This window comes from Zootoca vivipara, chromosome 8 (assembly GCF_963506605.1).
Source record: "Zootoca vivipara chromosome 8, rZooViv1.1, whole genome shotgun sequence".
Lineage (NCBI taxonomy): Eukaryota > Metazoa > Chordata > Lepidosauria > Squamata > Lacertidae > Zootoca > Zootoca vivipara.
The window spans coordinates 26,743,068-26,768,557 of NC_083283.1; the positions used below are offsets into that span (position 1 = coordinate 26,743,068).

The 25,490-nt window shown below is 41.1% G+C and overlaps 1 protein-coding gene across 1 annotated transcript in view; it reads left to right on the forward strand.

The window, feature by feature from the left end:
• The window catches only part of MMP16 (matrix metallopeptidase 16), a 178,122-nt gene that overhangs the window by 87,829 nt on the left and 64,803 nt on the right, over nt 1–25,490 (forward strand). Inside the window, exons 4-6 of the mRNA XM_035125050.2 lie at nt 4,226–4,530; nt 18,023–18,184; nt 22,008–22,222. Of these exons, the coding sequence (XP_034980941.1) occupies nt 4,226–4,530; nt 18,023–18,184; nt 22,008–22,222 (682 nt within the window). The remainder of the gene's footprint in view (nt 1–4,225; nt 4,531–18,022; nt 18,185–22,007; nt 22,223–25,490) is intronic.

A 25,490-nucleotide genomic window follows, 5' to 3' on the forward strand; every position in this document is an offset into this window, starting at 1 on the left:
CCCTTTTTTTGACAGATTAGATAGATGACTGTGGATGTCTGGGAACAACTGCATTTTAGACGGAAAGGCAAAATTGACAGAAAGGGACTACTTAACAATTTACCTGTTTATTGAAAATGGCACAAAACTATGTATTTCTCCAATTCAGCCTTCCCTGCATCTGTCATCAACAAGGCAGGCTCATCTATCACATGGAATTGTGTATATGCTTAAAATTGTGCTCTTGTGTTATTACTATTAGAGTTCATGTATCAAAATGTCACTTTTTTCTGTTTATGGCTGCAAAACGTCCTCTGCTCAAGGACAGATTTTTTTTTTTGCCTTAAGGCAAGGAATCTTATTCTAGAAGGGTCACCAAACTCAAAGTCTTCTGGAAATCTTTGCTTTCAGAAGATGGTGGTTAACTGCTGTACCACCACACTGATGATATTTACATAGTACAAGTGTTTTACTCACTAAGTAATTTACTATTTGCTCTCAAGGCTAAAACAGTACATGAAATCATGACCTTATTGAAGTCAATTGGTCTTTGCAACAGATCACTTTAGCAGAGCGGAGCTGAGATTGTATTTGTTGTGACTGATTCCAAGCTGTAATTCCGACCCCACTATGGTGTTCCACTGAAGATTTGAAGGAGCCCCTCATCACCACTATGTATGTGGAAACTCAACTCTCTTCTTGCTTCAAACCTCCCATTTCTGCTGGAGACAGATTCTCCTTGCTGCCCTCCTTCAAAATTGTGTACTGCACACCAAAAATCCAGAGGCCAGAAGATGGTGATGCCTGTGTTCCTTTCTGCAGCAAATGAATGAAATCACAAAACAACAAAACAAAACAAAAAATGTTGTGGCTATATTTGAGTCTGGCCTATTTGCTGTAATTCCTCTAAACTACAATCTCTATTTGCACTTCTTTTGTTCTTAACCAAATACTCCTGATTAAATTACATTATTTTGAGTAGTATGGCACTCTCTGGAAATGTGTAAACTTTTTAAGAAGAGTCGCATAAAGTTGGCCGTTGCATTTCCAGCTGGAGCCTCCACTTCATTGCAAAACATTGCAAGGGCTCAATTTTGGGGGGCTCAAGACTGGACCTGTTATTTCTGAATTCCTGTTTTTAAATGTTTCTGCTTTTATTATACAGTTTTATTGTTTTTTTTACATTACTTTTGTATAGTGCTTAGGGATGTGTGTATCAAGCAGTCTAGAAATTCTTACAGATAAATAAATCTGGGTCAAAATGCAACTAGAAATGAATTACAATTTGTTGGAAGGACCATAGCACGCCAGGCACTCCTGTCTTGCACTGCCTCCCGCAGTTTGGTCAAATTCATGTTCGTAGCTTCGAGAACACTGTCCAACCATCACGTCCTCTGTCATCCCCTTCTCCTTGTGCTCTCCATCTTTCCCAACATCAGTGTCTTTTCCAGGGAGTCTTCTCTTCTCATGAGGTGGCCAAAGTATTGGAGCCTCAGCTTCACGATCTGTCCTTCCAGTGAGCACTAAGGGCTGATTTCCTTCAGAATGGATAGGTTTGATCTTCTTGCAGTCCATGGGACTCTCAAGAGTCTCCTCCAGCACCATAATTCAAAAGCATCAATTCTTCGGCGATCAGCCTTCTTGATGGTCCAGCTCTCACTTCCATACATCACTACTGGGAAAACCATAGCTTTAACTATACGGACCTTTGTCGGCAAGGTGATGTCTCTGCTTTTTAAGATGTTGTCTAGGTTTGTCATTGCTCTTCTCCCAAGAAGCAGGTGTCTTTTAATATCGTGACTGCTGTCACCATCTACAGTGATCAAGGAGCCCAAGAAAGTAAAATCTCTCACTGCCTCCATTTCTTCCAAAGACAACAGGCATATAGAATTACAATTATATGAAACAAATCACCTCTGATGGCGGCAATGCAGGAATAAAGTGGCATGGACACTTTGGCTGCTTGTGACTGCGGTGTTGCTTATAACTGAACAGAAGCCGTGAGAAAGGGCCAAGTAGCCAGCACTCACTCTCACGCAGCCTGCTTGTAGGCTAGTATACTTAACCCCTTGGCATTGTGGTTCTTAGCTAGGGCCAGCAACAGCCATTCCTCAAGTCAGCAGTAGCCAGCCTTGGAGGGCATCCAAAGTCTTCGGATAATCCAGACATCTAAATTGCTGTTTGTTTGGATTACTGAGGTGGGCTGCGTTACTTCATCACTTGCAGACATACTCAGCTCTCCCAACTTGATTTTGCTTCTGTGCACTGAATTTTACGTGCTTTCAGGGGTATCAACTCCCCACTTGCCATTTTATGTTCTAATAGTCTTAATTAAACCCTGATCTTTCAGTGATTATGAATGGGCTAGGTAAAATATAACAGGGTTATTTTTTAAAAAAATGTAAACATGAGAGCTCTATATGCACTTTTGGAGGTATGCAGTGCCTTATAATCTGGCATGATTTATAACATTGCATCAATGAATCATCCAAGATTTTATTCATGAAAATTTTCTGCTCTGACAAAGCATCACATTTGGAGGAAATTTATATAACTGTTACATAACATGTTTGCGCTCTGGAATGTTTCTTTTTGAAATATTTTTAGAATATTCATTTTGAAGCCTTTGTTCCATATATATTTGTTACATACTTGGGGGTGGGGTGAGGGAAATGCTATTCTAAAAAGATTAATTTGAAAAAAAGAAAAAGAAAAACCAACCAAGGGAGCATGTTAGGGTGAAAGATGTGGTTGCCTTCGGGGTGGCTCTCTGGCTGTGTTCCCATGTTAGCCCAGTGGCATGAGAGTCCCAGGAACACTCCTATTTCATGTTTGACTGAGTAATTTGAGACTTGTGGTCACACCCACCCACCCACCATGCAACAGGAAATACAATGTAATGTGATAGCCCTTCTCCATGCACTATACAAGGCCAGATTAAGGTGGTTGGGGGGCCCCCTTCTCCCAAAATGAAGCCCATGAAATAAAGGACCACAAAATAAGTCTGACTCTTGTGGTAACTTAAAGACTAACAACAGCTCCTACACACCTCAGGCATTCTTATAGCCTGGTGTCCAAACAACTCACTTGTCAATCACATCTCTGACTTCAGTCTTTGGCTAAAAAGATTGGAAGGCGGGAGCAGGTAGGCTGGCATATTTCACAGAAATTGCTTAGAAAATTACCTGCACATTTTGCTTGGAAGCATTCTTTCCAGAAGGGTCTAAAGATCCTTCCTTCCTTCCTTCCTTCCTTCCTTCCTTCCTTCCTTCCTTCCTTCCTTCCTTCCTTTCAAAAACCAGACTCTGCCCCCCTTCCAGTCATGAGCCCTGTTGCAATTTCTCCAACTGGACTATTATATACCTTTTCCTGAGGGTTAGCATGGGTAGAAACTTCAGCATTGAGTTCTTCCTCTGTGTGGATGTTTCTTTTGCCAGTGTGGCATTGGAAGCAGTGCCTCAGTCACAACTGGTGTTGACAGTAGTATTTTATTAGAGACAGTTGTATACTTCAGTTACCAAGAATTGAACCAATAGCTTCACGGTCCTTAAAAAGTACCTGTTAATTATCATGCTTTGTGTAGTGCTTCTTGGGTGGGTGGATGCCTAGCCTGTTATCCTGTTGTTAGTTATAACCAATTATAAGATATAATTTGCATCTCTTTGATCAGAAGGAAGTGCCAACATTTGACTAAATAATTGTAATTATTATCTAATATGAAAACAGACAGTTCTTGTCCTGTCAAATAAGTTTTTGTGAGAGATGTTTATTTTTAACCAGTTGGGGAGGAGAGAACTTGAGCTGCTGCTGATCAGATAACTAATCCAAAATGAGATCTGCCGTAACAGACACTTACTAATAATGCTTGAGGACCTGTGTAATAGAGTGACTAAGAGACTGAGCATGACTAAGGAGGCTCCTGGTTCAAACTTTTGCCTCTGCCATGAACTCAAAAGATGGCCTTAGGCAAGCCTTTCACACCCTCAATCAGCTCATCTGCAATATTGGAGGTAGTAATCCTGACTTAACCTTATGTATGGATACAGCTAGGTAATGCATGTGAGTATATTTAACTAGGATATGTATGTGTAGTGCTTTGAACTATGCTAAGTATAATTAATGCTGACTCTTTCCCCTTAAGAATGTTTTCCCTCCCCCAGCACGGAGTGTGTCAAAACAATTCGTTGCTTTTGAAGCAGAAGTGAGCAGTGTCACTAATAAAGGCATTACCTTTGTTTGTTTGCAGCATAAAGAACGTCACTCCGAAAGTAGGAGATGCTGAAACCCGTAAAGCTATTCGCCGTGCCTTTGACGTGTGGCAGAATGTAACCCCTCTGACGTTTGAGGAAGTTCCTTACGTTGAACTGGAGAATGGCAAGAGGGACGTGGATATTACAATCATTTTTGCATCAGGTTTTCATGGAGACAGCTCTCCCTTTGATGGGGAGGGAGGATTTTTGGCTCACGCTTACTTTCCCGGGCCAGGAATTGGGGGAGATACTCATTTTGACTCAGATGAGCCATGGACTTTGGGAAACCCTAATCATGATGGTAAGAACCCAGTTATATTTAAACAACCTCCATTTCTATCTCTAGTACATGATGTACATACAGAACCGAAGGTTGATTGCATACTTAAATGTGGTACCCAACAGCCACCATGGCTGCATTTCAGTGTCGGTAATGTGGCTGGCAATTGGATTTAACTTTGCAAAAGGAACGCTAGGAATCTCCTGTCGCACAATTTCCTCTCTCACAGAGACGATGAGCTTGGCTTTATTTTGAACATACAGTATGCTATAAAATGATATAAAGATTTATCTCCTGGTTAATGTAATGTCTGGGAATTATTATTTTTAAAGCTAATAGCTTTTGGTGCATGAACAGATATTAGGGCTGGGGATATATTGATATAATGTCCAATGCTGATTTGAAGTCCATATCGTGATATTGGTTTCATAATTTTTGACCTGGCAATATATTGTGAATCATGTGGTGTGTGTATGTGTGTGTGTGTGCAAGAGAGAGAGAGAGAGAGAGAGAGAGAGAGAGAGAGAGAGAGAGAGAGAGAGAGAGAGAGAGAGAGAGAGAGAGAGCTATGCAAAAATCACCATGTGGGGAAAATCGTGAAGCCATCCAATGCATCTACATAGCTCCATCTTTATTTCAGACATCATGATACAGTGGTACCTCGGTTTACAAACACAATTGGTTCTGGAGGTCTGTACTTAACCTGAAGCATACTTAACCTGAAGCGAACTTTCCCATTGAAAGTAATGGAAAGTGGATTAATCTGTTCCAGACGGGTCCGCGGAGTACTCAACCTGAAGCGTACTTAACCCGAGGTACCGTATGAATGTAATTGGTTCCGGAAGTCCATACTTAACCTGAAGCGTACTTAACCTGAAGCGAACTTTCCCATTGAAAGTAATGGAAAGTGGATTAATCTGTCTGCGGAGTACTTAAACTGAAAATACTCAAACCAGGGCGTACTTAAACCGAGGTATGACTGTATATCGGTATATCATGATGTTTAGCTGGTGATATATCACGATGCTGAAAACCAGATGCAACTTTTAAAAACTTTGTCAAACTTTATTGTCCGGATTTTCACTTTTTGAAAAATGACAACCCTAGCATTACCATCTGTGACACCCCGTTCTACACCTGGTGAAGGAATAGCACCTGATTTCATAGCTATCCAAACTCAATTACTCTCTGGCATTAACTGTATTAACTCTTGTTCTGCCAAATGTTTGCACAACCAAGAAGCCCATGTTCTTTACCCGTTCTTGACATACAATGTTCTTTTATCCCCACCCCCCCTCCCAGTATTCATAGGGATTTGCAGAGTCCTATACTGTATAGGGTTTCAGCAGCTGGAATCTTGCCTGCTGCATCTGTATGGACACCAAGAATAAATACTGTATCTAATTAGCTCTAGGAAATTGAGAAATATATCCACTCACTACTTCACTATGTATAAATTTGGTTGGAGGTTGCAGGTGAGGTGAATCATACTGGTTCATAACAAAGCCATCACAGATGTGTTTATTTGCTCCTTATTATAAATATTATTATTTTTTAATCTCCAAGGATTTTTCAGTACTCTTTTGCTACCATCAAAAGAGATAATCGGAAACTGGAACCACATAATAATATAGGTTTCATAATAATATAGGTTTGCACAGAATAACGTATGAGGATGGGGCTATTGGAAATTCACGCTGCAAGTATTGTTCAAAAAATAAGAATACTTTGATTAAGATAGGCAATCAAATTAAAGCTGGTGGTTAATTAGATGATTTAGGCTGCAATTCTATAGTCACTTACCTGGGAACAAATCCCATTGAACCCAGTGGCTCTTACTTCTGAGTAGCCTCATTTTAGGATTGCACTGCACATTAAATGGATTAGCTTGCTGCATGATGCCGGGTTCAAACAATGTGGTTTTTAAGGCAGAATAGTTATCTGAGATGGTTAGGGAAAGCTTCGGGATGCCTGTAAAAGGAAGGAACTATGTTCTGAACTCAAATTAAAAGATCCTTCAAGAAGAAAAGGATAGAAGTGGTAATTAAGGAGCACACAAAATGTATCTTGAGGTTTATTGATTGGTTTGGGTTAACTGTGGAGACTTGTTTCCTTTTCTTTTTCAGGGATCCCCCCCCCCCTCAGCCTTTTATTGAACAATTTTTGCATTTAAATATCTGTAACAAGGATTTAATCTAATACTATCTAGGATGAGTCCAGCATAGTAACACATCTAAATGGTGCGGGTTTTTTCCCCCAGCATGGCAGGCTCAATAAGACAGCAGTTTATTGATCTTAACTATCACAGAAACCTATAGGATTCTCACTTATGTCAGATGAAATCCTATCCCCTTGACAGCAAAATGAACTCTGCTGCTCATGGTTTACTGTGTACTTAGAGCTTTAAATCTCACCTCTGCATCAGAGGACGCATTTGGTAATCCAGGAACCTCGATAGCAAAGCAGCAGCCGGCGAAAATACTATGGGATAGAATTTTAATTAAAGACCTAACTGGAGAAGCACGCCAGACACCCACTACAGTGCATTTCCTTTGATCTGCTCACTAAAGATCAAATTTACAAATGGTTTTGGAATTGATTCTTTTTTCGCTTTGTTGTGGGTCCTGCAGTGTAGGAGTTGGTGTTAAAGCCAAAGCGTCTTGGATCAAAATTCCGGGTTTTCAAGCTGGCGCAAGGGGCATGGCTGATTACTGCAGCTGTGCTGAGGGAGGCACTGTTTACTGTCTCTCTCCAGGCTTTTGAAGAGTTACTGATACAAGGGAAAGTTGCACTTTCAAGGGGGAGAAGCAACAGCAAGATATTAGAGTGGCTGCAGCTGTGCTGCTTCATCTTGCCAAGCCACCGTTACCGCAGCTTAATAATATCGGGTTGTCTAGCAATACGTCATGGTACTAGGATATGTGAAATTTCCACTGATGTTTGTAGATGTAAGGCTCTAATTGCCAAATTCCAAGCCTTTGTGATTGGTGGGGTATCGTTGCAGTGTCTGCCCCTCTGAGGGTGGCATCGTCGTCGTGCTAGCTCAACATCACAAATTCAGTACGCTCCTCTTCTGAAGTAGTTATTTCCCGGTGCGGCAGTTCTCAGCATCAGGCATAAATGCCACTTGAGGCATTATTGGGTCATCATCACATCACAGAGTGTTGCCCCAATGTCCCTTTTATACAACGTGGTTCCTGGAAGCATATACAGAACATGTTTCATAGACAAGAGGAAATAATCTACTCAGTAGGTTATCAAACAAGATGAGGATGTGTGTGTGTGTGTGTGTGTGTGTGTGTGTGTGTGTGTGTGGCCATTAGGGCAGAACACTATAATAATTCAATAACAAATTCAAATTGTTGGATATTAATCAGTACAGTATATTATAGTGCTTTAGAATTACATTCAGACCAGCAGGAATTTGTGCAATCTGCTACAGAAAGTTATAGGAAGAGGAAATGTAAGCTGGCACAGCACTATCACTGCTTGTACTTTCCTCCCCTTCAACAATGTATATACCAACAATTTATATACCAGCTAGCTAGCCCTGCTACAGAAGCCCATACAAGACTTTTCCAAGTGCAACAGGGTCCTCTCCCCCCCCCCAAAAAAAGAAAAATGGCTCAGTGAGAGTAATGAGAGAAACTCCTGAACAAAACACACAGGAGGGAGGAAAGAGGAGATTGTTCCAGAAATGCTTATGCTAAGGGAGTGATCTCTTTAGTGCGAAATTGAATTGCTCCCTTAGCTGTGTACGCGAAGTTAAATCTGAAAACTCACTTAAAATGCCTGCTGGAAAAGGTCTTTGTCAAGTACTAGAGGTTCAACGGGGAGGGGTTCTGCCTGAACTCAAATGGGAGGGAGTTTCACAGAATTAGGCCCAAACATATGAACTGTACGCAGAGTTCTGTTAGCAAAACAGGGCTTTCCCCACCACCACCTCCTAGCCTCTCCGGTCATACTCCAGTTTACTTCCATCGGGTACTGAATCAGCAATGGCTACTGTAACTTTTTAGTTATTAGTTAAATTTTTCACTAAAGAAATGTCACTGAAACTGAAATCACAATTCAACAGAATTAAGATCATACAAATTCTCAAAACAACTAATCAATGCATTTAAATAATTAAAAATACATTTAACCTTTTGAGTTGAGGTACGAAAATCCCCAGGCAAGGTCCCTTTGTGAAGACACTATCTTAGACATCCAAAAGTCACAGCAGAGCAAAATATGTAACTACCGGTAGATTAAAGGTAGATTCTTCAGAGTTAGACTCCCCAGCCCCAGTTCCTGGCATAAATGCTGGTTTCTGTGAGTACAGTCCTTGTATGGTCTGCTGTCATTTAAAATATATTATAAAACAGTCGAGAACTTCAGTGACAGTTTGTTTAAAAACGAAATTGAACTCCAGAGCGTCAAGAGGATTAGCTGGTTGAGTGATTGTTCTTCACATGTTCCTCTGTCCTCCAAGAGATTGGGAGAATGCAACAGCTTGATTATTTAGCAAAAATGCAAATTGCCAACCCCCTTGAAAAGTACCAGGCTCATTTTCCACACTGTATTGCTCTGGTAATGAAGGCAATTTGAATTTTGTGTTTCTCAAAAGAGATGAACAACTTCTTGGAGTGCTCAGTAAAACCTTAATATATTGTTGCTGCTGCTTTCATAAATCTCGCCGGAGTTACTCCTGAGCTGAAAGCATTTGTATTAATTCCCGAACAACAAGGGCAATAAAGTTTTGTGGGGAAAACAAAACACCATCCAAAAGAAACAACTTGAATATTGTATTGAGGTAGCACTTCATTTTGTTTCTAGGCTACCTGGTCTTGATGTCTTTGGATGAAGGGCAGTATAACAAATGAACCATCCAGTACCATTAAACTATTTGAAGACATCCGCTAAAGCTCAGTTGTGGCTTCCAAAAGCTATTATAGAAAGTTCTTCCAACTATTGCAAAAGAAAATGAAGTGAGCCTATGTCAGGGCTGTAAACTGTGGAAGTTCTCAGATCATGGGCCTTCTGAGAGTTTAAGGGGATCCTTGTTTGTGCTCCGAGCCCCCAAACCCACCCACCCCCCATGGAAATAAAGACACAGTGGAGACAGAATTTAGTTTAAAGGTTAATGGGCAAATTTTGGCCACAACTTTATTGAATACACAGGTGTGGCTGTATATTGACTGGTGCTCACCCCTGGGGTTCCTGGGGAACCTGGCATGGCCCTAGCCCCTCCCCGGGCTTCGGATGAGATCCAGACCCCCAGATTCCTTTAACGGAATACCCTATTAATTGGAGGGGCAGGTCATGGCTGCACATCACCTCCCCACATTCCCCTAAACCAACGCCTAACTGCCAAACCTTACAAAGTTGTGACGATTGCTAAGAGGTAGGCAAAAACCAAGTGGCCACAGCCAACCTCCCACATTGGAAAAAATTCCTTCCCGGCCCCATTCCAAAACAGGCGACCAACCAAAGTACAAAGCAAGGCCAGACACGACCAAACTAACAGGTGGGTGAGCAGGTGTTCGGCAGCATGAAACAAGAGAGGGTCCCCATGTCGCACTGCCAAATAAATACCCCCAACCCCCAACCTTGCCATGTTATCAAGTTATGTTATCAAGCAGTGTTACGATATCTACTAGAAGAAATGTGGATATAAGGAAACTCACCTCCTCCCATCACCCCACCACCCCACCGCACTTATGGTGGTCTTAGTTTCAAACATCTCTTTGAAATGAGACAGAAAAAGTGTCCAGATATTTGCATATGCTGATTTATGATAGATACACACATACATTAATTTAATTAGAAATACAGTATTCCTCACCATAGTGGACTGGGCACCTGTTCAGTATGCTGTCCAGGTGATAACAGTTGATGGGCAACTTCAAGGTCCCTTATCTTCTTATGGTTCTTTATCTTTAAACCAGACTGGGCCCAGGCAGCCCTTCAAACAGAGGCTATCTTGAAATTGCCTTCAAAGCCTATTGTCCTTCAATACCCTTTGAAATAGAGGACTTGTTCTCTGTAAAGCAGGACACATGGCAACTCTATCTTCATGTATTGATCGCCTTGTCATTCTGCCATGCTTCTGTTCTGTGCTTGTTTTCTTTTTTTAAAATACTTTGCGTATAACAAACTTATTTCTCTTCTCTTTTTTTCTCATTCATGTTATTCCCTTTTCATTTTCTCCCCTTTTTCATTCTTTGTGTGTGTACTGGTTAGCTCTAAAAACTAGGGTTGATGATGTGATTCAGTTATACTATAATTTGTTTTCAGATAGCCACTTTTGTATTAAAATGTTTATATAAATAAAGACTATTTATTAAACTCGTATGTTGAAAGAATCCCGGGCAAGTATTCCTATCTGTCTTGTGCAATCATGCTTATCCATACAAACAGAAATACAGTGGTGCCTTGGTTTTCAAACGTCTCGGAAGTCAAACGTTTCAGTTTTCGAATGCCTAAAACCTGGAAATAAATGCTTCCATTTTTGAACACTCATCGGAAGTCGAATGGCTTCTGCTGTGTGTATACGTTTTTGTTCTGTTTTTCATTTTTCTGCAGACCATCATTGTGCCTCGGGTTTCGAATGTTTTGTAAGTCGAACAGTCTTCCGGAATGGATTACATTTGAAAACCGAGGTACCACTGTACATAAAAACTAAATGTGAGTTCAGACCAAAGAAGGGCAGACATTTCCATAATATATCACAATTAAGGATAATATTCAATCATACTTTAAGCAACAAATCTAGGAATAAGAATATAAAATACAAGAGGTAAATGACAGAGCAGTACTTTCTTTTGGTGTGCAAAATGTTATGGTTCCTCTGAGCCCTTGGAATCCGATTAGGAATGGGAGGTATCTGAAAGTGATGGACTCCGAAGGAGAAGTTGGGGTATAAGGCTATGTAGCAGAACCCACATGATTAAATGCCCCCTGCCCCCATGTGCACCCAGACCTGATGAGGTGATAGACCTGGGGCTACCCCTTCCCCCAAGGGTGCTCAGGGATGCAGCCTGCTGTGACTGGAGAGGAGAGTTCTGAAGAGGAGGCGCTCCCAGCACTCTCTCCCAATGAGAGGTGGTGCATCAAGAGAAGGGAGGAGACTCGCTTCCCTCAAAAAAGCACCTTTCTCTGGGTCAAGAATGCTCACAGGGGCCGGATTTTTTATGAGAGCCGAACTTTCTCCACCTCTGCTTCCAAGCTTGCCAGGTAGGCAGGGAAACTTATTGGATCAACATCACAGATCCCATGTAGTCTTGCAACTCCTGTTGCTAATTTGGACTCTCAAATCTTCTCCTTTGTTCTTTGATCAGATGTATTGTTGCTATTCTTCTGCCTTGTAAGAGCACCTGGATTAAATTTGGTTCTTTCCTAGATGCTGAGTTTGTACCATTAAATGGCTGTAATAAAATTTTACTTTTTTTATTTACTTAACTACAGAAAAATGGCTGGTTTTGGACGGGAACCAGAACAACAGACACACATTATATAAAAATGTATTGGTTATAATAATTGCTATCATGCAATGTCCCTAGTAAGCAGAGTTCTTTAAATCAGGAGGTATGTTCATTTCAGAGTTATTACCCTTCTCTGGCTGTCATTTTATCTCAGTATAGAAAGTGTCCCTCTGATAGAGATGTACTCCATCTAGTTTAACCCAATTGCTTAGCAAATCACCAAATCTAGCTAATCTGATTTAATCAAGGATTAAATTAGATTGAATGAATCAACATTAGGGATGTGAAGACAGCTAGGAAGGCTACAGTTCAGTACATTTTACTAGAGGCAAATCCTTGTAAACATCCTGAGGAAGGGTAATTTCTGTGCATTGTCAAAATGGCTTAGAAGATGAGGAGCTTAACAGCTAATCACCTCTCTCCTCTGGTATTCCCACACATTCTTAGCTGAGGGACAAATGGTTTCTTACAGAGACAACCTCTTTTATAGATTACCACAAATTTCTGTGTTCTAAATGTACATCATTTCATTTCATTTTTAACATGCAGTGTGTGTCTCTCTCAGAAGCAGAATAAAATCAAGGTTAATTATCTGAGTTTCAGGAAAGGAACATGCCTTTTACTTTTTTTGCAAGCTTGTGATTTATGCATTATTTTAAATAATATGGGGAACTTGCAGATCATCTGCTTTAACTCTTAGAAACTTGACGAAAACCTTCATGCTTATTAAGCTGCAATATTGGCATTTTGTGCATACATTTTCACATTTATGTCCACCCATGGCCTCTTTTCATCAGTCTCCCTGATTTGAAAAGTGACTTAAATCCCATAGAGTGATATAAATTAATTGTCTTTTAACAGAGCTCACCAATTTCTGAGTATTGTAGAAACACAGGGTTCATATTAAACATACTTCAGATCTATACAGGCTGGGCTCAGTCTTTCTTTCTCCCCCCCCCATTTTCGATGGTGTGCTAGCAGCCAGGAGAAATTTATGGAAAAAATCCCAACCTCTGTTGAACTGCAGATAATCAGCTTCTAGTAAATTTCACATTGCTGCCAGCTCAGTTGACACACTGGACCCAAGCTGTGCTGTAGGAACCTGCACCAGCGGAATCTCAGAGATGAATCCCCTGGGGGAACCAAGTGTCTCAACTGGAAATATATCACATGTGGCATTGAGACACAGCAAGAGAGAGGACTTCAGGCAGAGATGCTTGAAAGTGCAACATTCACATTCTTGGTATACGATACAGCAATGATGCAAGTTAGCTGGTTGAGTTAGCGTGGAATTGATCGAGCATTGATCCTGCACAAGTTTTCATTCATCTCAATGGCACCTGGCCTGCACAGAAACATTGCTTGCCATACACAGCTTGTGTAAACGCCCACTTTCAACGTGATACATTATTAGCTGTGCTTTGAAAAAAGGTATCCTGTTCTCACTATATCAATAACACATGTGTCTTCCTCGTTACATTTTTGCCCAGCCGTTGCCCTTAATGATAGAGTAACTTCATGTACAAGATAACCCCATAACACCCAAATTTATATGCTACATTTATGTTCAATACAGACAGTTCAGAGCATTTCCTCCACAGTGTTAATTAGAAAGAAATAGCTCTATGGATTAGCCAACAGCTCCCTCAACCTGTCTAGTCATTCCCCACCTTGATTAGAAAACCTTTGTCTAAATTTGTCACAGGCAAACTATTATTTCCACATTGGCTTGAACATGTATACGTTTGTTTTTACTCCATGGAATGTGGGGTGGGCAACCCATGAATTATATTTGGCTGCTCTGTGGAACACTAAACGCCTCACAGAAGTAGGTAACGGGAATGATCAGTGCAACATAGGCAGTGAGAACACGTATAATAGCGCTACCCGATTTCAGGGCAACAGGTGGATTTCAATGCCCAGTATGACTGCTTGTGTGAATTATATCCAAGAATCACAAAGTACGCAAATTGAATTGTATCTTCTTCTTATTTTAATCGTTTATAGCATTTTGACTTCTGAAAGTGCCCGAACTTTCAGTGGTACGAAATATAATATGACAGAATGCCAAAAAACACAAAAACCCCCAAGTGTTTTAGGTGTTCTGCAGTATTGGGTATGTTGTGATACTATAGTTGGGAGGGAGTGGATCAAAATAGTTTTGTTCCCTCAAGTGTGAGATCCAGCTCTGATATAGATTTGGGCCCTTTTCAGATGAGAGATGGGAGAGGACTATTAGTCCAGCAGGGGTGGGGCATGTGTATATCAGTGTCTCAGCTACTAGGCATTCATTTTATACGAATGCTTGGCAGTGACCCTTTGTTGTGGGGGTTGTCATATTGTTGAGTATGAGTGCTTCATGTGTACGTGGTTGACATAGGTATTGGTTGAGGTAGTGAATGCTTATAGTGGTAATGTGAGCTTGAGTGAATGATTGTATCTATGTTGTGGTGTTTGAAATTTTATATTATACTGCCTTGTAGTGCTTATATTTATATTATTCTTATGGACACAAATATTCTTTATGTATTTTGTTACATGTTAGATGAATTTCTTTGACATAGCTTTATTGTGGGCTGTGTGTGTATGTATATCTTTAAACACACTTATGTACTGTATTTAGTTATTGTAAACCACTTCAAGATGCTTTGGATGGTAAGTGGTATATAAATGAAATGAATGAATGAGTGCCTGGGATGTAAATTTCACAGATTGCCTAACTGCCTACAAAGGAGGTCAGTGGGTTAAGGTAGTTACGGGAGGAAGACTATTTGCTCGTTACTGGAAACTAGCTTTTATTTTTGCTGTCAGTTCGTGGTTTATCAGGTTTTCCGAATGCCTTCAAACATCCAATGGTCCTTTCTTTCTTTCTTCAATTTATATTTTGCTTTTCTTCTCTCGTGGAATCTCAACTAAAGCATCCAAAACAGATGGTCATCTACCCTCTGCTTAAAAACCTCCAATGAAGTAGAGTATACCACCTCCCAAGGGAGTCTGTTGCACTGTTGAGCAGCTCTTACTGTAGAAAGTTCTTCCTGATGTTTAGTCGGAATCTCCTTTCTTTCATTGCAGCCATTGTTTCAGGTCCTTGCCCCTGGTGTAGCAGCAGAAAACAAGCTTGCTCCATCTTCCATGTGATAGCCCTTTAGATATTTGTAGATGACTATCATATCTCCTCTCAGTCTCCTCTTTTCCGAGCTCCTTCAACTGTTCCTCATAAGGCTTGGTTCCCAGACCCTTGATCATATTGGTTGCCCTCTGCACAGCTTCCGGCTTATCAATATCCGTCTTAAATTGTGGCACCCAGAACTGGACCCAGTATTCCAGGTGTGGTCTGACCAAGACAGAATAGAGTGGCACTGTTACTTCCCTTGATCTGGACATTATACTTCTGTTGATGCAGCCTAGAAGAGCATTAGCTCTTTTTTTGCTACTGCGTCACACTGTTGACTCATATTCAGCTTGTGGCCCACTAAGACCCCCTAGATCCTTTTCACCTGTACTATTGGCAAGCCAGTAGTTATATTTGTGCAGCTGGTTCTTGCCAGTAGTTCTCCCTGCCTAAGTGCAGAACCTTACATTTGTTGCTGTTGTCACCCATTCAGGCACAAACCAGATCCTGTACTGCTTAGCTTCAGCAAGGTGCTGGCTGTGTGTACCTTAAACTATACCCCTTTGCCTTAGTGGTATCACTAATATTGCAAAGCTTTGAATGCAATGCAATTTTATGTTTATATCATCATTTTCCACCTTGAGGGGATTTTGTGCATAAATTAATGCTATAAAGTAAATAAAATACTGAGTCATTTAGCTTCACAGGACTTTACAGGTAGACAGGACAACAGTAAAGTAGAATAAACTTGGCTCACATATAAACCCATTGTGTATATTCATTTAGACAATGAAATAGCTCTGAGACAATGCTCCGGGAGGAAGCAAACCAGCTAAATCCAAGCAAGGAAGTGTCAATTCAATTTCTATTGAAATTCCCCTTGACTGACTTTCTCATCATTGTGAACACTCAGTTAATTTAGTCTGTCCCCCTATGCTCTAAGACATAACCCAGAAGAGCGACCTTGAACTCTGATAAAATGGTGCTTTGAGGGAATGATTCATAAAACAAAACAGACTTAGTTTTTTTAAATAACAACAATCACCACATACCACTACTTCAGCTGCCCAGGATCTTGAAAGCATCATTTGAAACATATATTGGTACACTCATTTGTGAAACTTGTGCTTTGAAAATAAAACCCTCAATTGTATTGCAGAGTCTAGTTCTGGGGTTGTTGAAACTTAACATGGTAATACGTCATGATTCAGCTTTTGTAAGCACTTCTCCAATTTGGGATATTTGGGGTAAGGCTCACATGGTGCCTTCATTACTTATCTTTAAAGGTAAAGGGACCCCTGACCATTAGGTCCAGTCGTGACCGACTCTGGGGTTGCGCGCTCATCTCACATTATTGGCCGAGGGAGCCGGCGTACAGCTTCCAGGTCATGTGGCCAGCATGACAAAGCCGCTTCTGGCAAACCAGAGCTGCACATGGAAACGCCGTTTACCTTCCCGCTGTAGCGGTTCCTATTTATCTACTTGCATTTTGACATGCTTTCGTACGGCTAGGTTGGCAGGAGCTGGGACCAATCAACGGGAGCTCACCCCGTCACAGGGATTCGAACCGCCGACCTTGTGGTCAGCAAGCCCTAGGCTCAGTGGTTTAACCACAGCGCCACCTGGGTCCTACTTATCTTTAGGCACTGGCAAAAATGCTTCTCTGTAACCAAGCCTTTCGCTGATTAACACTCTGTCCTTTTAAATGTGTTGTGGGAAGGTGGTTTTTGGTTTGCTTTTGTTCTTGTTTTTATTGTGTATTTTGTGTTCTCATTTTGCATTTTTACAAAATGAGATCCCCTGTTATCTGCGGATGAAGGGCAGTATCCAGATTTAATAAATGATAATAATTGGCAAAAAAAACCTTGCAGTCATACCTCGGTTTACGTACCCCTCGGTTTGAGTATTTTCAGTTTAAGTACTCCGCGGACCTGTCTGGAACGGATTAATCCACTTTCCATTACTTTCAATGGGAAAGTTCACTTCAGGTTAAGTACGCTTCAGGTTAAGTACAGACTTCCGGAACCAATTACACTCATACCTCGGGTTAAGTATGCTTCAGGTTGAGTACTCCACAGACCGTCTGGAACGGATTAATCCACTTTCTATTACTTTCAATGGGAAAGTTCGCTTCAGGTTAAGTACGCTTCAGGTTAAGTACAGACTTCCGGAACCAATTGTGTTTGTAAACTGAGGTACCACTGTACCATGAAAAGTTTGCTCCCAGATGTTTAAAAAACCTCAGAAATATAGTTGTGGAAATCATTATTATTATTTTTCACTTTCAATTCAATTTCAGTACAGGTTTCCCCCCACTTACATGGGGGTTATGTTCTGGGGCCCAGCACAAATAAGTGAAAATTGCATAAGTGGGGAACACCCTCTCAACACCCTTTAAGCTCCCTCTCTGCCACACACTCTCCAATCCAGACCAAAAATACTGTATCCATAAATACCCACAATTAGAATTGTTGCTCTAGGGATGGCTGGAGGCTGGAGGATGTGCTAGCACGCGCATTCACAACTAGGTGGGGAGACTGAATAGCCGAAACAAAACCTCGCTATGCCTTGTCTTTTTGGGGTTTCCCCCTCCCTCACTGCTGTCATGTTTGGGCTCCGGGGAGGGTCTCCTCGTGAACCAAGAGGACGCTCCAGCTCTTTCCCGCCTTTTCCAGGTTTGAATCAAATTGTTATTATTTATCTCCCAGCGTCACACGTATAGTCAGCCACACGCGAGTCAATCACACAGAAGAAGAGCATACTTAAGATTCCTTTGGGAGCTTTTGACTCATAAAGCCTGAGGAAGTGTGGGGTGGTCATGTGTAAACTGTAGGCGAAATGATTTGAAGTTATTCAAGAAGTGCTTTGTGTCAAATACAGTGAATTTATAAGGCAGTTTTAAAGCTTTCCTCTTTTCTTTCTTCTTTTCCTCCAGGGAATGATTTGTTTCTAGTTGCAGTTCATGAACTGGGACATGCTTTAGGTCTGGAGCATTCAAATGACCCTACTGCCATCATGGCTCCATTTTACCAGTACATGGAAACCGACAACTTCAAACTACCTAATGATGATTTGCAGGGAATCCAAAAGATATATGGTATGCTGGTTATTTCTTTAAAATATGTAAAAAATTCTAATGGGGATGGGTCACTTCCAAATATATATACACTGCTACAGTGTTGTGCACACTATGCGTCCATTGAAGGTTGCACATTTGGTTATGCACTCCTTGTGTGCACACTATCTGTTCCCTTCATTGAAGTGAATGGGGCAACCCACTTGTTTAAAAGCTCCATGTATGGGTAGGCAAACTAAGGCCCGGAGACTGGATCTGGCCCATCACCTTCTAAATGCGGCCAGTGGACGGTCTGGGAATCGGTGTGTTTCATGAGTAGAATGTGTCCTTTTATTTAAAATGCATCTCTGGGTTATTTGTGGGTCATAGGAATTCATTCATTATTATTTTTTTCAAAATATAGTCCAGTCCCCCACAAGGTCTGAGGGACAGTGGACTGGCCCCCTGCTGAAAAAGTTTGCTGACCCCTGTGTTAGAGCATGCTTAGAACTTTAAAAGGAGGGGTAGATGTCTCTTAAACATTTCTGGGAATTACGTTACAATTTTAAGTTAGGCTTTGTAGCTTGAGGGTTGTGCTGAACAACTGAACAAATATGAACATGCAAACTACAATAGCTCTTTGTTCTTGTTGTTTGTATTCATTTCCTTGAAGGGGTTTTGATTCTGTGAGATAAAGCCAAGGGCTTTTACCAAACCACCATGTTTCAGATACTGTTAACAAATTGAACTGAAACCCACACTTAACAGGAACAATGTTCTTAAATATTTAACCAAGTAGTACAAATATTTTTTATTCAAGGAGAACTTAGACTTCTCTTAAAATTTTAATATTTCCTCTTTCCTTTGCCCTCCTCTTTCCTCTTTCTTCTGTCTTATTGCTTATATCTGCTCTAGTTGTCTTAGGACCATAGCAAGCTGACTTCCTCCAGGGCAAACCATTGGTTCAGTCTTCATTTGTTTTCAGCTCCTGGTCCTTCTTCACTCCAGCCATCCTTTCAATTTGATTGCTTCACTGAAGCACTTGCTTGCACTTAACTCACAGAATCACAAAATTGTGGAGTTGGAAGGGACCGTGAGGATTGTCTAGTCCAATCCCCTGCAGTGCAGGAATCTTTCACCTAACATGGGGCTCTAACTCACGACCCCAAGATTAAGAGAGTCATGCTCTACCAACTGGGCTCCTCTCTTGACTCATTCCAATATATCCTTACAGAAGTTCATCAAACAAAATTCCTTTTTCTTTTTTCTTTCACACCAGGCAAATTGAGCCCCTCTCTCCATTAAGTGATAGAAATGCCAGATCATGCCCCTAAAGATAAGCAAAACAAGTAGTATTTATTCTGAGCCGATACCACTGCTAAGGTAGTAAATCACCACAACAACCCTTTTCAGGGTTGAGGTTTGCCCAAAGGCTTTCAAATATTCTGCATGATTCCCCGAATGCAATTTAGATCCATGCAGAGATAAATTCAGAAAAGACATATCATTAGAGGGGATGGGGATGGGCACATCATTTGGGTTTGCACTCCCCTCCCCACTCCAGGTACCAAAATGGTGTAGGATCAGCACGGCCATTTTTTAATTTGCCTTCCGACGTCTTTGATTTCTGTTCATTTATTCATTGTGGCTTCTTGTATTTTAAAGTTTGATTTAAACTTCTGTTTAAGACTTTTATTTGCACCATAATGTTTGCTGTTCCTTCTCCTTTCTCTCTCTTTTACTTTCTTTCTTTTCTGAGATGTGTGTGTGTGTGTGTGTGTGTGTGTGTTTTAGTTTGCAAGCCGCTTCAGGCAGAGAGGAATATTCTCTTGCTCCTATGTGCCCTGTTGAACTGGGTGCAGTGCACTGGGTGCATTGATATAAGATAATATAGGAGCAGCATGGTAGATGTCACTCTGTTGCATATGTGTTATCATATCCAGGCTGTTCCACAGAGGAAATTAAATGGTTGGGTCTCTCCTGTGTGGTTAAGCAGAAGAAGATGTTTTCTATGACCTCACGAGTCTAGACAGAAGGGCCAGACAAGGTTATTTTCCCTTCATACTAAATACCAGTATCTAGCAGCTGTAAGCTGTACTTTGAAGACTTTCATTGCCCTTGGGAAGTTAAACATGACATCACTAGCAAATAGCATGTGGAAACTTTAGTTTGGATTTAGCATTTTTTTCCAACCAGATATTGTCTTCTGGAAGATACCTGATTCTGCTGCCACATGGATAAAATCAACAATTGTCTTTATTTTACTATTTAGATTAAATATTGTTCACTGGTTCATTGGTTTCCTTAGGTAAGAAGCTGTGGACTGAATCAGATAGCTGTTATGGAGGTTTTGTCAATAAGTATTTAGGGTTGTGTTCAACAATGTCATACCCAGAGTAGACTTAAGATGGGCTAGAAGAGTCCCAGCATCCCTGACCAGCAGAAGTAAGGAAGCCCAGGCCAAGGATCTCATACCATTGGCTCTTGTCACTTTTCGTTTTATATTTTGTATTTGTTTTAGTAGTTTAAAAACTGTAAGCCACCTTTGGTCCCCCACCCCACGGCATGACACCATAACTACTAAGTGCCTTCTAGCAACCAGCACTCCAAACCTGGTGGTTTCATTTCACCAGGACAATTGAAAGATTATCCATGGACCTGTCAAATGAAATCCTCCAGTCCAGGTGTGGAGAACATTTGACTCTCCAGATATTGCCCTCTCATGAACCCCAGCAAACATGGCCAATGGTCAGCAGTGATTGATGCTTTAGCTCAGGAATGTCTGGAGAGCAAAAGTTTCTCCACACCTGCTCTAACCCACAGGTTTTTGTCCTTAGCAAATAACTTGTGGCAGGAGATTCCACAACTTAACTACATTTTGCATGAATTTTGCATGTTTTTGTCTTCCCTGAATCTACTGCCAGTCAATTTCAGTGGATGACCGCAAATTGTAGTGTTCTTAGAGAGGAAGAGAAATGCATATCTCCACTTATTTCACACCATGCCTACTTTTGTAAACCACAGTGATGGCTTCCTTGGCAGAGGAAACGGATGTTCAGTGAAACCTGCAGTCTAGAATGATGCAGTCCAAACACAAGTTTGCTATTAGATCCCAATTTTAATCAGGTACCAGCTGTTCAGAATCAGTTATACACAGGTTCTTCTTTGAGAACTTCTTGTCCAGGGAGAGTAGTGGTTGCCCGAAGTATAATTTGGCTTCAGTGAACAAGACAGTATAAAATAGCTGGAGCTATGGTAACTTACAGCAAATCAAAATAGCAAAACTTCAGTAACCCAAATTATGCACATTCAGCATGACCGGAATTATGCAAAGTTGATTAGATCTAATTAATTCAGTGTGAGTAGTCTGGCCTTGAAGCTAGCAACTAATTCCAATTTGTCCATTTCCCAATTTATAGTAAAGAAGGAAATACACTGGCAGCAGACATTTTTTGCTACCGTGTATTAAGACTTATCTCTGTTGCTAAGAAGTTTAGCAATCATTTTTTTAAAAAAAGAAAAATGGAAAAAGTTACCGGGCTGCAAGCTCTAATCAGCTACTCAAGTGTGATTAATTAACTTAAGCTTTAACTGCAGATTACTGTTTGAACATTTCCATCCCAATTAATTGGTAGGATTGGTGATAAAGGCTGTGGAACTCAGCCACGCCATAGTTTTAAGGGCCACAAGCAATCCACTGTTGAGATATCAGCTCCCTTTATTCACCTGATTTTCTGTGTGTATTTGCTTGTTTCATGTGGGTTTAATTTGCAGCTGCTATGCAATTCAGCTCATGGCATCATCAACTGAACAGTATGCAGTCTCCTAGATGTTAACCTGCTAGTATCATTTTTCCTCCCCAAAGGGCCACCTGACAAACTCCCGCCACCAACAAGACCTCTGCCAACAGTGCCCCCACATCGTTCTGTCCCTCCAGCAGATCCACGGAAGAATGACAGGCCTAAACCTCCACGGCCGCCCACAGGAGACAAGCCTTCTTACCCTGGAGCCAAGCCCAACATCTGCGATGGAAATTTTAACACTCTAGCCATTCTTCGTCGGGAAATGTTTGTTTTCAAGGTAGGAGGCCGCTCTTTTATTGTTAGATTAAGTGACAACATTTCTGCCTTTTTGAAAACCACCTCTCATTCATCATGCCTCTACTCCTGAGCTTTCTTGCTGCTCAAGAAAGAAACTAGAAAATAAACACCTGAATGGCTTAAATGTCTAACAGAGGAAAGGCTGGAGTCTTCTATTTTGGGGAATGAATTAATGTCAGCAGAAAGTTGCAATGCTTCAAAATTTAATGGTAAGTAAATGCTGAATGCTGTGCAGAGATAAAAAGGCATAATTCAAGTCATGAATAGAAGCTAATAGGGATGATTTTGTTGGGAACTTAGCCACTTCCAGGCTCATTGCTGTTATTGTGTTTTCTTTACAAGAACCCTGTAATTTAACTTTATAATTAGATCAGTCCCTTTATAAAGGCTGTTTGTCATTGTGCTGTGGTTGCCTCGATACGTTTTTTTCAGTGGAAGCCTGTGTTATAAGAGGCCCTTCACAGGTGTTGTGGGCTTTTTGTGCTGTTGCTGCTCTTTGGTTGGTTCAGTTGTCATATTGTTTGGAGATGTATCCATATGGTGACATCCTGTGGACTGGAAAGCCTTTTGGGCAGGCGTGGTGGAGCAAAGATTTCACTAATGATTCAAACACAACAAACCAAAGCAAATCTCATTACTGGAAAAGGATATCGATCTGGCACACCATCCTGTGATGTTGCCAAAATGTATCAGTCAGTTCGTTCAATGAGTTTTCTGAGGGATAGTGTTCTGCAAATTCTCCATATTAAGCACAGGAGCATAATCTATATTATTTAGCTGAAAAATCCCAGTGTGCCCACCTACCTAAAAAGGTTGGTGACCTCTTTTCTACAATGAATGTTGATATACTCCAGGAAGTATGGGAAGAGACTTTGTGTGAACAAAAGAAAGAAGAAAGAAAGAAAGGATCAGATGTATGAATGTTTGTCTTCTTCCTACTGACTGAAATTCTGTTCTCAATACCAATTCAATGCTACCCCTTGGAGGGGTAACTTTACATTGGCAGTGTTTCGTATTATACATCAAGTGGATTGATGGATTTGCATAGGTACTTTTCGCCATAATCCACAGCCAATGGTGATTCAACCCAGGTGATTCTGTCATTTTGCATAATATGTCATTGGACTCATTGAAATTTGTCATGGGAACTGGTCATGGAAGACCAGCATCTTCAACACAAAGGTTGAATGCAGCTTCAGTGAAAACATCTCAAGAGTTAAAGCATTTTGGAGTTGATTAAATTGAAATGCTTTAGGTAACTAAGCATTACATAATAGTGCCACTTAACAGAATGTACGTCATGGCTTCCTGTGGTTACTCCTTTTCACAAAATAGATAACGTGTACGTAGGTGATTCTATATAATTTCATTTCAAGTATTCAGTTGAAAGCATAAAGAGCATATTTTCCTTTTTTAAATTGTGACTTACTTCTTTGATTCCCACTTCTAAGAGTTGCCCCAACTCTTTGAATCATCTCCTCAAACATTTGTGTGCTTTTCTTTGTAGGGCCTTGTGCCCATCCATCTTTGTGAATGAAGCGGAAAGGTTAAGGAAGAATCTCATTTTCTAAGTTGACATTAAGCAGGATATTAAAATACCTACCTCTTTGTTGCACCATCCATCTTATGAACAAAGGAACATGCCCTAATTTGTTTTACACACAGCTAAATTATTCAGTGCATCACTAATACTAATCTTGTTCCTTGCCTAAGCCTGTGACTTTAGACAAAGAGATCAATTGTAATTTCTATCCAGGTTCTATCTTTTAATTATAAAATAATAACAGTAGTTATTCAGGCAGACTAGTTTCATTTGACTGATTATGGTATACAGGTCTACTAAGAAGTAAGCACCATTTAATTCAATTGAACTTTCTGTGTATGACCCCTGTTCCGCAGATTGCGTATGAACGCTAAGTTAAAAAACTGAAGAAGACCAAACCGAAACAGTATGATTACCTTGGATCACTGTCTTGCATGTTGTTATATTTTGCAAAGATAACAACAGATATATTTCGCCCGTGGAATTGGTCGACGTGTTGCCTCCTCTCTTTTTTTGGTATTTTACTCAAGTCTGCAACACAGGGGTTGTTTCATTAGTATGGCAGCTACAGCTGGCCATGATGTTTCATGCATTGGTTACCTTAAGACACTGTTGTGTGACCAGGCGCGACAGCCCCAGACCCCAGGGATCTTAAGAAAGGAATAAAGACTCCGACAATGTTATGGAATTAAAAATTAGGCCACAACTTTATTAAACTTCCAAATGTAGGAAGACCTTGGCTTAGGCCTTAGGTGTGTATCCCTCCCAGCCCCCCAGCCAGGGGAACTGGGGCACATCAGAGTAAATGGGATATTTGGGTGCTCTGCGAGATCTAAGTGTAGCAGGCAGCCCCGCCCATATCCCCACATGCAGGGTAGTTCACTGACAACCTTTCGGTGTATGGCCAGTGACACCCATATATATAACCCCTTTAAGATGGGGACCCTGGAATCGCCACCACAGTGGGATGAGTCACCAATTCCCCCCCCCCAATAGAGAAGAAAGATTAAAGGATTCCACCCAAGGCCATAACTGCCAAAGTTGTGGAGAATTGCTACGGGGAAGACAAAACCTGCCAATGCAGGAAAATTTCTTCCCGGTCCTTCAACAGCAACGAGTCAAAGACTGTAGCAGCGCCCGCAAAACAGGAAGAAAAAGTTAACCTGTAAACAAGAAAATATTAAACAGAGGGAGGGGAGGGAAGGTGAATCTCCAGAGCCGACTGCCAGGGTATTGTCAGCTCCACCGCCTATTATAAATGGGGCTGGCCCCACCTCCCAGCAAGAAACTTGATAACTGAGGCTGGGCGTGAACCTCCCGATAATACACTGAGAAGCAGGCCAGCCCCCATCTATTAATGAGTTCCCTAGGAACTGTAGCACCACGCATGATCCCGCAAAGGGCACCCACATTATCAGGAGTGAGTGCTCATTATTTCAATGTGCTCTATGTCTGGGTACCCCTGGTCCTGGGCCAGAAGCTCCAGCTCCTTCAAGATGCTAACAACAGTTAGACTGTTGTTGGGCCCCACACATAAAAGCTTGCAGAAGCTGCTGATATGATACCGAGAAAAGTTCAAGATTCTCCTATTCATTTACAAGACTCTTAACATCTTGGGTCCAGGATACTTTAAGTGCCTGACTCCTTATATCAGGCATCCCCAAACTGCGGCCCTCCAGATGTTTTGGACTACAATTCCCATCAT